This window comes from Falco peregrinus, chromosome Z (assembly GCF_023634155.1).
Source record: "Falco peregrinus isolate bFalPer1 chromosome Z, bFalPer1.pri, whole genome shotgun sequence".
Classification (NCBI taxonomy): Eukaryota; Metazoa; Chordata; class Aves; order Falconiformes; family Falconidae; genus Falco; species Falco peregrinus.
Genome location: NC_073739.1, coordinates 49597187 through 49611905, shown reverse-complemented (window position 1 = coordinate 49611905; position 14719 = coordinate 49597187). Strand labels below are relative to the sequence as shown.

The 14719-nt window shown below is 35.2% G+C and overlaps 1 protein-coding gene across 4 annotated transcripts in view; it reads left to right on the top strand.

The window, feature by feature from the left end:
- Positions 1-14719, top strand: part of CNTLN (centlein) — a 197768-nt gene that overhangs the window by 160890 nt on the left and 22159 nt on the right. For all 4 annotated transcript variants that reach the window (XM_055790983.1, XM_055790985.1, XM_055790982.1 and 1 more), the window contains 5 exons: positions 1270-1434; positions 4714-4811; positions 6522-6678; positions 8314-8451; positions 8813-8998. In XM_055790983.1, the coding sequence (XP_055646958.1) occupies positions 1270-1434; positions 4714-4811; positions 6522-6678; positions 8314-8451; positions 8813-8998 (744 nt within the window). The remainder of the gene's footprint in view (positions 1-1269; positions 1435-4713; positions 4812-6521; positions 6679-8313; positions 8452-8812; positions 8999-14719) is intronic.

Here is a 14719-nt window from a genome sequence, read left to right as displayed (position 1 = left end):
GTGTAGTATCTTCTCCAGTTTCTTTACCAGGATCCTTCATAAAGGAAGTTTTTTGGTTGGGTTTTTTCTTGCTCTTTGACAGATTTCAATACCATTTTGTGTCACTGTTCCTTATGTTAAACTGCTGTATTGCAGTCTTCTTTGGAATAATAAGATAGTACTGTAGTTACCCTCTTAAGGAGCAGTTGTTAGGCCATTGGTGGCTTTTGCCTGACCACAGATTTGTGGAAGTTAACCACTAGCATGAAGATTATTTCAGTTCCCCTTTTTGCAAAACAACATTCAATATTATTTAAATTAAATATTTTATTTATAAGATTACCTCTATAAGAAGTACTGTGAAATATATTGTTACAAGGATTGAATAAGTCTTGTCAGTTGTCAATCAAGTGCAACAAGACTGAGAGTTTGTTTGCATGTTATTTATTTGAACTAAATCCCTAACAAGCCTCGTCTGCTAATTGGACTTAGCATTTATGCTGCTAAATGAGAAGCGTTTTGGCTGCAGTATAGGGTGGTAAGACCTACCCAGTGGAATAAACAACTAACATCTGTTATCCTGTCCTGCTCCAGCTTGGCTTTTACCACTTAAGTACCTCAGCCCTAGAGTCAAGGTTATAGAATGTGTGGTTCTCTGGCTATGATGCATATATGTGAAAGGGAAGAAATAACATGAGTAAAGACCAGCCAACCAGAAGTTATTTAGTGCAGCTGGTCCACTTTGCTTTAACCTCTACAAGCCCTACAAATATCAAAACAAAAGCCAAGAGAAGGGTGTATGTTTTATAGCAGTTGTCAGCACAGCAATTCAAGTGAGCTTACAGTGGTCACCATGAAAACAGATCTGAAATTTAACCACCTTTAATATGCATTGGTGTCTGAGACACCTTGGTATTTCTTCACGTTCTGTGTAGAAATAATTACTGAATCTCAGAGAGGCTATAGATAAACAGGTTTCAGCAGTAACTACTGTTACAGTTTTGTATGATAATTTTTGTCGTGGTCAAAATAGCAATGTGTGCAGTCAAAACTGAATTAGCTTGCCTTCTAAAAAAAATTGCTTGTTTTTAATTTTAGTTGCTTTCTCTTTCCAGCTGGGTTTGATCTTTGCATAGACTAGAGAATTCAACCGATAGCTATGCAACATAATTACAGATAATATATACTGGTTTATTCCTTTTGAATTCTGAACCAGAGAAACATCTCATATGATCAAGCAGAAATATTTTTAGGATGCAATTGTGATTGTTTCCTCTGTTTGCAAAACAGGTGTTGACCTCCAACCTGGCCAAGTGGCAACAGGAGAAGGAATATTTACAAGGAAAATTGAAGTTGAGAGAACATCTGTCTCAAACTGCCAGCAAGAGTGAAGTCACACCAGCTCCTTCAAAGAATATTGATTCCGAGATGAAACAGCTGCAGTGCAAACTAAAGGTGACAGAACAGATTATTTAGGGCTGAGGATAATTCTTATGAACAGTACTTCATAACTGGGTCAAACAGATATACGTATACTCACATATGCATATCACTTATCTTAGCCAATGATCAGCAACTGAGGTGATGTTCACTAGAAGCATAGTCATAAGAGAGAATTAGAAGTTACAATTAAAACCATTTTTGCAGATCAAATAGGCCAGACAGGGAGGCTTGCTGGGTTTTCACACAATGATTAAATACATCTTGTTGGAAAGTGCTGTGGAATTAATTTAATGAAAATTGTGTTGATTCCTTGCTTCATTTAAGACAGATGTAAGCAATAGCTAGCTATCTGTGGAAGGGGAAGGGGAGCAAAGAATTTGAGCTGATGGGGCAGCTCATGTAATGTGACAGTGTCATGTTACCTATATGTCACTGCTATTCTCGTCTTCAAAGCGACAACGCTCTTTTTGTATTTGTATTTTTGTAGATTAGCTGGTAGGAAAATAATAACTCGCTGATTTCTTTTTTCAGTCTCCAGTGATGCTGTTAGATGTGGATGATGCTAGGTGCTGGTCTGCGTTGATCTGAGAGGTTTCTCAGCAGGTGGCCTGGCTCCAACATACTAATTCTTCCTCTCTCCTCACTGAAGGAAATACATGTGCAACAGAATGTCTTAGAGTTGGTTTTTTCCCATCACTTTGTGTTTAATATTTGAGGAGAGAGAAAAGGTCAAAATAGTACAGCTTGTTGCTGGAAGAAATGGCACACTAGCAAGCTGGCTGCCAAAGGATCAACTAGAAGAAAAGGCCATATTACATGAACAGTATAGCTGGCTCTGTCTCTGAGTACTGGATTAGCTGTGCTAGCGCGGGATACGGGTAGTGCTCGGACCTCTTTGCTGTTGATGGTAATCATGGTATTACAGATCTCGGTTGTAGCACACTGTAGTAAAGGCAGGTCACATTGATAAAGAGATGAGGGCAGCAGGGAGTAGCCATAAAAGGGCACATAATTTGATCTGCTTTCATGATGAGAGAGAGATCTTGAAACTATACACACTGACTTCTTGAGTGTTGATTTTAGATTTGGGTTTGACTAATCTGCTTCTGTTTCTGGTGAGTGGTAATTTCTGTTAATTAGGGTTGCTCCTTTTAGGTGAGTGTCCTCATTATCCAGAAACCTAGTAGTCAATTGCTCTAGAAAAGTAAGAAAAATACAAAACGAGGACTTTTTAAAAAAATACTCCTTAACAGTAACACTCATGCTAGAAACTTAATTTATTTGTCTGCTACATGTGAACTGCAAAATATATTGCTGAAAAATCAGGGGTGGGTTTTTTTTTGTTTCTGCAGCAGAGGAAAATTGAGCAAGCATATGTACATCTGATGTCAAAATACTAACATGACTTTTAATTCTTTCTTGAAGATGTATTCGATTTTTAATGTAAAAAATAAACCATATATGCAAAACTACATTTAGAATAAACATAATCTGTGACCCTAAATCCAGATAGTAAATTCACTGGTTGCTGAATTGAATTAGAGTTTTGACTATAAGGGTCTTGTAAGCTACATAAGTTACTGAAATTTGTAGTGTTATTTCAACCTAGAAATTTTTCAAAAATCAAGTCCTGCAAGTCATTTCTAGCAGAAGAAACTGGCAAAAGTTGTCAACTATTGTTTCAGGCCAACTAGCTTGCTTAAAAAGGAGATACAAAGTTATTCCCCTAAAATGACTGAATGTAGGGGCAGCAAAGGCTTTCCTTATACCTCAAAAGCTCAAAAGTACCTGGTTTTGTTACTTACTTTTTTTCCTCAAAACTGTCTTTGCACTGTTTGTTTATGTTGCATATATTGAACCTTTGCCAATAGGAAGAAATGTGTTAAGTGTGGGTGGTGAGTTTGGAAGCAAAATACCATAAGCATATGTCTGCCTCTGAGCCTGTGCAGAGGCCCACCTTACTAAGTGTTCGAGTTGGTATCTGGTGTGTAAACCGTGTAACGGGGTGCTGTGCTTCACACTAATGAAGCACAAGCTCAACAAACAGGTCTCGGGAAACTCAGGAAGATTCAGCTAGCATACATCATTTTAACAATTTTCTGGTTATACCTCACATTATAATAATAGTAAATAGACTAGACAAGTTATTAAGAACAGTATTTTACATCTAACTATGCACACAAGAATATATGCTCCCCTTGAGGGGCACAGAGTTATGTACAATACTGCCATTAATGTTAATAGGCATTACAAGTCTGCACCAAGCAGAGAAATTCTCCTGAAGTATCTTTGTTTACAGCACGTCTGATCTGTTCGCTTATTGTTTGTATGTAAAGAGTAAAAAGCTTGAGTACGGTGGGTGAACCTGCATGCATATATGCACACATACATCTTGTGTGTACACTTAACACGTATGTATCTTTTGGCAACACCTTTTGGAGTTCTGAAATCTTTTTATACGAGATGTTTGAGCTGCCATTTTCAGCAATGGCATTCAGTGCATATGCTCAGATTGCTAAGATGGCTACTCAGTTAAATTTCATATTTTTATTTCTGTAGAGTGATTCAGTTGTTCGGTATTTAAATCTTGGGTAGATTATCTGTGTGTTTGCATGGACGCATTGAGGCTTTTTTCTTTACTTCCTACTATATACAATGAGCAAAGGCCAACAACTGTATAACTCTCAACTGGAATTACACATGCCTGAAAGTTAGGGTCATATCTTTTTTGGTACTGAAATGTAGGATTTGTGTTAGTATGGCCAAATGGAAATGTCTTTGTCTTATGCTTTGAGTTTTAAGGGACACAAAAACAACTGCGCTTGTAGATTGTCTTGTATTTCTCAATGCAGAAGATGAAAGGGATCATCGGAAATTGTTGCTCTGTAAGGGTAGGCCCCTTGTGCTGTAAATCTGTATCATTCAAGGATGTAGTTCAAATGAAGATCCAGTTTCATTTCTCTTCTGTTACCTTTTCAGCTGACCAGGCTATGCAAGAGGCAGTGTGGTCCCCATAGGTACACTGGGCTTACAGGTGTCCTGGGGAATATCTATTAATCATGTATTATGTGCAGTGGAAAAGTATTGATTTTGTTCATATTTTCCAAGGAATATACTTCTACTTAAGTGTTGCTAGAAAGTAAGAATGCTCCTTTTGTGCCAAATAATTTCTAAGAACGTTCATAAAATACGTGGGAGTTTACACGGCCTGTTATTTCAATCAAATTTACTGTTGACTGTGATAATATATTTATTAAAATAATAAAAATATTTTAATATTTTTCAATATAGAATTCAAATAATGAAATCACTAAGCAATCGACCACCATTAAGTCACTAAAAAACCAACTCCAGGAAAAAGAAGAACGGATTCGGGAATTGCAAGTGAAGTACGTTCACTATTCTATCCGTTGTGTTTGGTGCCATCCAGTGGCAGCTCTATCATTGTTGCAACGTTAACCATTAGATTTTTAAGATAATGTTTTATTATTCGTTTTATTGCAGTCTTGCAGGCTGTCAAAGGTGGGTTTTTTTAGAAACTGGAGCAGTACATGCTAAAATTGTATTTTGTTTAAACTGATGAATGATTAGCTAGCTACAGTATCAGTATTGCAGTAAGAATACCTTAAATCAAAACGCAGACTCTAGAGTTGACTGTTTTATCCTTGACGTAAGTCTAAATGAATTCCTCAGCACTGTTATACACAGTCCTTCAAATACAGTAATTCTTTGCCTAGGGGCTAAGAGCTATGTCAAGGTTCAGATGCTTAAACAAGATTAAATATTCAGTCTTACATTCATAAAAAGTTCAAAAGGACAGTTGTACTTGCTTCTATTTGAATTGATTAAGGCATACTACTGATTTTGGAATTCATGTGTATTGTTGTGAAGTATTCAACTGAGATTTTTATTCTACCTACTTTAACTGATAAAATACTGTTCTTCAATTATATTACTATATAGACATAATCTATTGGTGTATCTGTGAATTTCTTGCATGTCCCAGAGTTTTAACTCCTCTAACCATTCTAGGGTTTTTTTATTTGTGGAAAGTATGGAGTTTACTTTTCTGAAATTAGTTCATTTCAAAAATAGAGAACTCTTTAAACTGTTAAATTGTGTACATTGGTTTTTTTTCTGTTTCAAAGTGAACCTGAATTTTTCCACCATGAGACCTCAATTTAAAATAGAGTTACTGGTTTTCATGCTTCCTTTATAAAATAGATACTGTTAAATAGACACTTTTTTTGTAAACTCTAAGATAGAATCACCAAAATAACATTAATAGTATAAATGTAATATAGGTGGTAGAAATTTAAAGGTGCACTCTTTTCCTGTTTTATTTTTTTTAAACGGTATTGACACAATATCAACAATGTTTTATTCCTGAACATTTTACCATCATTCATTTTGCTTTCATTTCAAGAAAAATAATATCCAGAAATCTGAACACATTCAGGTATTGTTTATGTTCATATTTAAAATATTAATTTGCATCATAATGGTGGAAGCATTGTATATGGCATAATTTTCCCATTGAACAGAGATAACGTTGTAGTACATGAGAGTTTATTTTTTTGAGAAGTTTCTGAAAAATGCTGATGTTATATCTAGGTTTTGCAGGTTTTAAGAATTATTATCTTATCTGACATTATTATAGGAATAGAGACTTTTTGTGTGTTTCTGTGTAATAGCTGGATGAAAGGAGACTTCCCCCTTTCACTTTCTTTGGAAAATAATTTTGTACAAAGCAGTGTTTGAATAATGATACCTGCTTGAGATATCTGAGAAATCTAATTGATTAAATTTTGTGTGTTCAACATGATTTTTACCTTCTTTTATAATAGCTTAAGATTAGACAAGTTAGAGCATCAACCACAGCAAAAAGAAAATCACAAATAAATTGCATATTTAGAAATAGGTCTGTTTAGTAAGAGACTTGCAACTGGTTTTAATGATTGAGACTAGGATAAATTGCAAGAATTGCATCAGCTTTTATTTTTAGAAATATTCTAGACTACAGGAATTATATTTTGTCTACTGCATTTATACTTTTTAATTGTTTAAAACATGTACATGTTAACAATATTTTCTAACAGTGACATGCAGTGTCACTTCTTCTCTTCTAGGATTTCTCGATTGGAGAGGGACCTTAATATGAAAAGACATTTGATAGAAGACCTAAGGTCTCGTCTAAAAGCAAATGAAGAAAACGAGAAAGCCTCTAGTGTTTCATTAGAAAGTCTTGAGAGAAAGGTACTTCTTTCCTGCAGGGGATAGTTTTCGGAAAAGCAAAAGCTGGTAGATTTACATAAGTTACTTCAACACAGTATACATATTAAATCAATAGATTGCTTCAAGTAAACAATATAGAGTTAATTTAAGGGTGTAATTCCTTCCACTGTAATTTGTATGAAATCAGTATATGGTGATAGCTTGAATGGATTCAGCATAATTTCATGTATGTTCATAAGAGGTATAATTAAATATGAAGAATATTTAGAACACTGAATTGCAAGGATATACTGTAAGTAGTGACATCTAGTTTTATGCACTATAAGTTCATAAAATGCAATAGACCTGAAGCAAGGGTGATTTTACATGACACACTAATGAAGTCCATGCACCTTTCCTGGTTATAGTAGTTAAATGCTTTAATATGTAATCTGTTTTCTATTGCAATGTTATAAATGATTCACAGTTCTTACCTTAATTTAATTCTGTGTAAGCTAGACCTTACATTCTATGGCAAATTATTTTCTCCTGCAAAATTCTAGGATGATTTCGCTAAAGCTAGGAAAACTTGTATATGTTTTGACATCTTTCTGTATTATCCAACCAACATACCGCACTTTGGCCTTTAATACCACAAGAAGATTATGACATTTGGTTGTCTTTGAGGTTATGCAGTGTTTGACCCCAAAACAGAAAAAACAAAACAATTTACTAATTTGCTTTTGCTTTCCTAGAATGGGGGTGCTTGATGAGTATCACAAGCACTATCACTGCTTACAGTCATATAGCACTTTCAGCTCTATAGAGAACTACTGTCTTACCCTCCGTGCCAAATACAAGGTGTTACTGAGAAATCTGCAGCCAGAGAGTGAGAGCATAAGTAAGCAAGGGAGCTAAAGTATGGAACGAGAGAAATACCTGGTTTTGGTGTTAGATGAAACATCTTGAATGGAACAATGTGCTTCAGTGCTGGGTTTTTCGAGTATTTTAACTGCTGCATTTCTTAGATTCCAGAGAATCAAATTCCATACATTAATTGGATTATTCCATGTGGAAAATCAACTTGATAAATTTTACATTTTCTTCAGCAGAAGATCAAAGAAATTCCCTGTTACACAATATTGCCAGGAAAAGTTTGTGATTAATACTGTCAGGAGGGCTGAATGATTTTCTAGGAGCATTGGTCTATTTCATTTTACCTAAAATCAGTGTTTGCATTGTATGGCAAAATTACAATAATTATCTAAGAGGCTTTACAGACTATTAACTTGTAGACAGTTATGTTCTCAGCAGAGTTTTGATTATTGTTTTTACCTCTGGTAGAAGAAATGAGTGGAAGTTGTGGTTTACTCCCTTTTGCACACACTGTAGCAGTGAAATACATATAAAAAAACAGCTCTGTAAATGAAGAGCTTTTCTTTACACTTAATACAAGTCAAAACTTTTATGTAACAAGATTGTGTGCAGACTGATCTCTACTGGATCAGCCATAGAGAATTATTAAAGACTGTAATTTCAGAAAAGGGTACTTCAGTGAAATTATTTATATAATACAGGCATGTTTATGTGATATAGGTAAGCTTAGTTGTGATTTGATTTTCATTTTTAAGTTTTGTATCTTAATAGCCAATTGCTTTTGACCTTTCATTATTTCAGGTAAAGGCACTGGCTGAAGACTGTTCAAATAAAAAAACTTCCATTGACTCACTGAAACAAAGACTTAATGTAGCTACAAAAGAGAAGTCTCAGTATCAGCAGATGTATCACAAGGCTAAAGATGAGTTGGAGAAAAAGGTATATTAGCGTTGTGACGGCTCCACTGTGAACTTTTTCCTACCTCACTGTCCAATGAAAAGTTGCAAAGTCATTAGCTTAGACTTTTTAAATACAGAAAGGAAGAAGAAAGCAGCTCAGTAATAATGTGTGTCTCTGATACAGTTCAGTCACATCACTGAACTTTAGATGCTGAAATGTGGACATAATAACCGAACATGAAATCACTTTTTCCCATGAAATTACCTTTCATGTCTTGCAAGTAGAATGTTCTGTGATATTAACCATTTTATGGGAGGTTTGTTTTTTTTGTTTGTGGTCTACCATAGCTGTCTATCAGCTTTTACCATACCACTGCCATTTCTCTGTGGATTTATTTCAGGATCTCAAGCTTACCCACCTAGAGAGCAAAATGATGGAGACTGAATGTGCCATGACTGAACTGGAGACTGCTGCATCTCAACAACTACGTGGCTTGGCTAAACAGAGCGGACAGGCTTTGGAAACAGTGCATAATAAGCTGCTGCTCACCAATGACAAAGTAGAAGAGTTCATGACGTTTGTGAAGGTTTGAGTTTTGATTTTCTTTTGAGTGTTGAGCAAGATAAAAGTATTCCTTAGTGAAAGCAAAGTGTAAAAGATTAAATGAGTTTAATCTTTGGTGCATTCCCTGTTGTAGAATAATCTTTGGAGTTCCTGCACTTGCCTGGTGTCAACTCTGAACTGGTCTCAACAGGGAGAAAGAGTCGCTGGCTCTAGGTCTCTCTCCTAGACTTCCAAAGACTTCCATAATTGTTATTGGTCATCTCTTTCTATATGACTGCCAGTCTACTTGTTCATGAAAAAGCGCTTAGTTGTATAGGAAATTACTCTGCAGAAAAAAAAATCTCCCAGCACATTAAAGAAAATAATTCTTATCTGTTGATTAGTGTGAATTACTTCATTTTCCACATGCATTTGCTTTTTGTTGCAGAAATACTAAATAAGGAAACCTCTACATTGCAAATTTGAAAGCCGTTTTAAAAGCAGTATGTAGAATATTATTTCCATATTTTAGTTAAATACTTAACAATCTGCTACAGTGTATCATGCAATAATACTGTCTGTGGTGTTATGTAGATCACTTTATCATCAGCGTGCAGTTCTACAGAAGGGACTAATCTGTGTTTTGTAACTTAATATTTGAAATATAAGTAGTATTTGCTTTTCTGAAGTAACTATGTAACTAAGAATTACAATGCCTTATATATATACACACACACATATATATTGAATATAGCATGTACCTACTATATACCTACCTTCAGACAAGGTTATATCTTACTATGAAACAGATCCACTTGTCTACTGTTCTTGGATTTCTGTAGAGGTAAGCTGCTTTCAGATATATTTGAGCAAGTCTGATAGCATCCGAAGTAAAGGGCAGTGCTATTCTTATGCACTGTAAAAAGAAGACATACATAGTTATCTCTTAATGAATAACTTTCCTCTGTGGACTGAAATTTAGTAACTTAAATATTTGTGCATTTTACCTTCTTTCTTTCATCATCAGATAGCTAGTCACACTACATGGCAGTTTTCAGACCTCTGGCATGGCCTGAAACCATCCCATGTTCAGTTCAGTTCAATATAACGTATAACATTCATTCAATGTAAAATTCACATCAACCTCGTTATGAAAAAAGACTGAACAATGTTGAATGCACTTTAAAATCCTAAATTCAAAGAGGTTGTAAGCTAAAAGATATAAAGTAAAAATTATGATAGATGTTCATGAAAAAAATGTACCTTTTATTTAAAAATTGTGTTCTTTTTAAAGTTTGTGATTAAACTAAAAGCTATCTTCTGTTTGTCCTGTTTCATAACCCTTGGGAAAGTGGTATAAAACTCATCACTGTGCCTGATGATTCAGAATTATCTTGTCTGTTCTTGAGCAAGCTGTTATTTTTCAGGGGGGAAAATTGCTTTCTTTTAATACAGAATGCTTCCTCTAAGTGGAAGAAATGAGTGTTCTTCCCACAGCTGCATGCTTGTTTTGGCTACGCATGGGAAAGTCTGAATTAGTCTAATATGTTACCTATTTTTTTTAATTAAATACTCCTGTGTCATTGATGACAGAGAGATGCAATTCAGTCTCCATTCAGGCTGCTATGAATTTTGGAATTACTTCATTGAATAAGTTGCAGTAGCAGTTACAGACAAAGAAGATGAATAAGTGTTCGTACTACCAATATTTTACATACTTCTATAATGAAAAGTTTGTAAAAAATTGGAAAATGTTTAAGTAGATCTTCTGTTCTCAGAACTAGCTGTAATGAGGAAAATCACCTATCAGCAACTATTATGATACTTCATTCACTGTTGAATAAGATGGCTGCTTCTCTGTTAGTTACTGTGAATATCATTAGTGTTTACATGGTTGTACTGTATGTGAAAAGAATATTAATATATAGTTTCTCTATAAATAATAAGAATATTTAGTTAATAAAGTAAAATATGTAGTTTCTCCCCTGGATAAAAGAGCATGCATGCATATTTCAGGTAACATTTTTGCTGACTACTGTTCCTCTGCAGCAAGATTTTTTTGAAAATAAAGACAGTGTCTACAAGTCAAACATTGATGATCAGGGAGTTCCTCAGTAGACTGCTTTGTTTAGTTATGTACTAAATATTTATGGAAAAAAAGTTCTCTGAAATCAGATTTTATTCACAGTATGCCACTGTAAAAAATATACTTGAAAATCCTTCTCATTTCAGTGGAATTTTGTAGTATATCAAGTAAATCCTATTAAAATACCTCTTACATATCTCAGGCTATAACCTGTATTAGGAAGATCGAGGTGGCACAGCAAGTAGCAGTGCTCCTTCCTGCACCAGCTCTTCCTTTGAAGTCTGGTCTGTCTCATTTTCACTCTCTCCTTCCAGGTAGCTGCCAGTTTTCCCCTGATCTTGGTTCTCACTTAAGTTTCAGTAACTCAAATAAGTTTTTCTGTGTAGAGATCAAATTTGATCAAGTTTAAAATGTCTCTTGCTTAATCTGTTCAAGATACCTGTATTACCTTTTTATCTTTGTCGGCTATTCTGATCACTTCACAAGCCTTACTTGTTTTTCTGAGTGCAAGTGTAATCTCCTCATTAATCAATTGAATGTAGTTACTTTTTCTAGCTGTTCCATGTCTCTCATGACATTATATAGTTCTTTTTTTTAACATACAACAATTAAGTCATTTCAGCGTTGTTAATTAATAGCTGCAGCTAGTAATAGGACAACAGAGGAACTTCAGAGAAGAGAGCGTGGCTCTTTCTGTTTATAGCAGACACAGGTACTTGCGTTTATAGTTACTGGTAACTGGGAGCCACACAATCCTGAATCCATTTGGATCAATATACCAAGTTACTAAAGCTGGAGAAAAGGTTTCTGATAGGTCTGATGCACACTACTGGATCAGATTAGAGAATATGATGAATTACTGCTGAAGCACATATTTGTAATGACAATAAAGTGTTCTGTTGCTATGGGGAGTCCAGTTTGGGACACTTGGGCAACTAACTGAAATTGCTACATTGTAAAATGTAGTAATAGTTTCTAAAAATGGTGGAAGAAATAATCACAAACAAAAGTTGCTGCATCCATATGTTGTCAGTCATTATTGGACTTATTTTTGTTGGTGTGGTATAGGGTTCAGGTGTTACATCCTAAGTTACATTCAGTGGGAACCAACAGGGCTTCTAAAATAGGTTGATTCAGAGCAGCTTATTTCTCTAAAGCTGTTATGAGGAAGATACAGGCTAGTAGAAAATATGAATAGAAATTGTGCATCATAACAGTTCAAGTAACCAAAAAAACACAGTTCCATAATTAGAGGGTAATACCTATTTCCATTTGATAGGAAAGAGAACACAGTATTTAGAAATAAAAGGGCAATATAAAGGAACTGGAAAATGGGTTATAGATAATAACCTGAAAATATGAGCAGCAATTGAGTATAGCAGCTGGAGAAGAGGCTGAAAGAATCAGGAGGAAATCTGTGGGTAGCAAGGCCAAGAATAACAGTGAAGGGGCAGGATGTAAAAATGCACTAGAAGATAGCTATTACAGGGTGGATATGATCCACTGTTTGAGAAAACAACTTTGTGTAAAGATAGAAATCTTGTGTGAATATTTCTAGTTTGTACCTGCAAGGAAGTAGGCTGATGGCATATGAAGATGATGAAACATTCACAGTCTGTTAGCAGCCGACGGAGGATTTTAAACAATTTCTTGAAAGAACTAGCATTTTTAAATTGAGAACTTTCATGGTTACAACTTTATAGGACTGATTAAGGGATTTTTCTCTTGCTGATCATCATTTTGAATAAGTATTCAAAGTAAGTATATATATACACTATAACACTGCCATGACTCTAAATAATATTGAGTCGCTATCCAGAAAAGGCAGTCACGACAGGTATTTTTAGGTCAGTTAGTCTGACTTTATTTCTGGCTAAAATAGTGAAAATCTGATATGAAATCCAGTTATTAAAGTAGTAAAGCAAAGCGTATAATTATATTTCTTAGAATGGCTTTGTGGAAAGTAAGTTACATTGAATAAATCTCATTTCTTTTCTGGAAGGCAGTACAAGTCAGTTGATAAAGACTCCTATTCACTTTAATATATTCTTTTTTAAGATGTCTGACCTATCAGTGAGGTGTTCAGATAAAAAATGTAGGCTATTCAATACCAATAATATGTTAAATGGATTAAAAATGGCCTGTGTGGTTGATCTGAAAAGTAATTCATGAAATTTAGGAGTTTCTAGAGTTCTGTAGAGATCAGAGCTAAACCTTATTATTAAACATGTTCACAGAATTAGATATCAAATCCTGATAAAATTTGTCAGTGGCATTTATGAAGACTGATAAATATTAATGACAGTAAGGCTGTAAGCATAATGTAAGCCAGGCCCAATAAAACATTTTTATTACAGAAAAACACTAACTACCTGTAAGAGGGACCAGGTGGCTTTGAGAGTATTTTAGATGCCTTTTATAAAGCTACATGTTTTTATCCCATCCGGTTTCCATTAGCACCATAAATTCTCTTTGAACCATGCATCCAATTTCTATAACATACCATTGTTCAGTATTTCCTATAACATGTATTACACTATCGGATCCTCAGATGGATCTTGCTATTTGCATGCAGCACAGCAACCAGAGCACAATGTTCTTTGTTGTGCTTGTAGTACCTGTGACAACACATGCAGAAAACAGCCATTGCATAGAAGTAAAAAAATGCTATTAGACTACTTGACTGGATGCCTATCAAAAGTAGGGTACAGCATACTACTTTGCTATAAAATTGTCCAAAATCCTGCCCAATTCTGAGGAATTCTGTTTTCCTGCATTAGTCATTTATTTATTTGTTTATTTATTTGGCTCACCTAGACTTTGACCATATGTTGTTGAAGTTACAGACCCTTGTAAGTACAAGACTTAGTAGTGGTGTCTGTCCCATTCAACTTGTACATCAGCAAAACTCCTTTTTGTAAGTTAATCTGTGGTAATGACATCTGCCTGAGCATGAAAGTATCTTTTCTGACTTTTCTGACCTTGAGGAAGATGTTTTGAAGTATTGATAAGGCACCTATTTTGAATTGTAGCTGTAATAAATAGGTGATGGAGGCTGAATGCTTCAGAGTCAGTTGAGTGCATTTCTTAATTCCATAACGCCTTTGTGATCTGGGACTTGTGTGCCCTCCACAGTGGATACCCACTGAAGTACAGTTCACATCTGGTCTGTTCTGGCATTGCTCTTGATAGGTCTTCAGTATAACCATCTGATAGAACCGACTGCCAAACCCGAGACCCATGGCAATTTACTTGGCAAGCTCAGTGGATCACTCAGGGAATATAACACTCACTCTCTTAAGACATCTGCCCTCATTTCTGCTTCTCAGAGCAGGGCTTAAGCTAGGTGCAGTTCTCCCTTGCTCTGTTGTTTGACACAGAGCTATGTGGAGCCACACATGTCAGAGGTCTGCTTGGCTGAGTGATGTTCTGCCAGTTTTTGTGCCATTCAGTCAGTTTACCTTATATCCCAGTATATGTCAGTCTCTCTTGTCTTTCTGCAGTTTACCTTGAATCCTGGCATCAGTTTTACTGTGGCATATTTTCTCACTGCTATCTTGGGCTGTAGTTTAATATGCAGTTTAAGATAAAACTTCTGTTAAAAATTTCCACCTCTGAGTGACCCTCACTGCTCATATCTGCCCCTGTGAAACTTCCTCCCTCCTCCATTTATGAAAT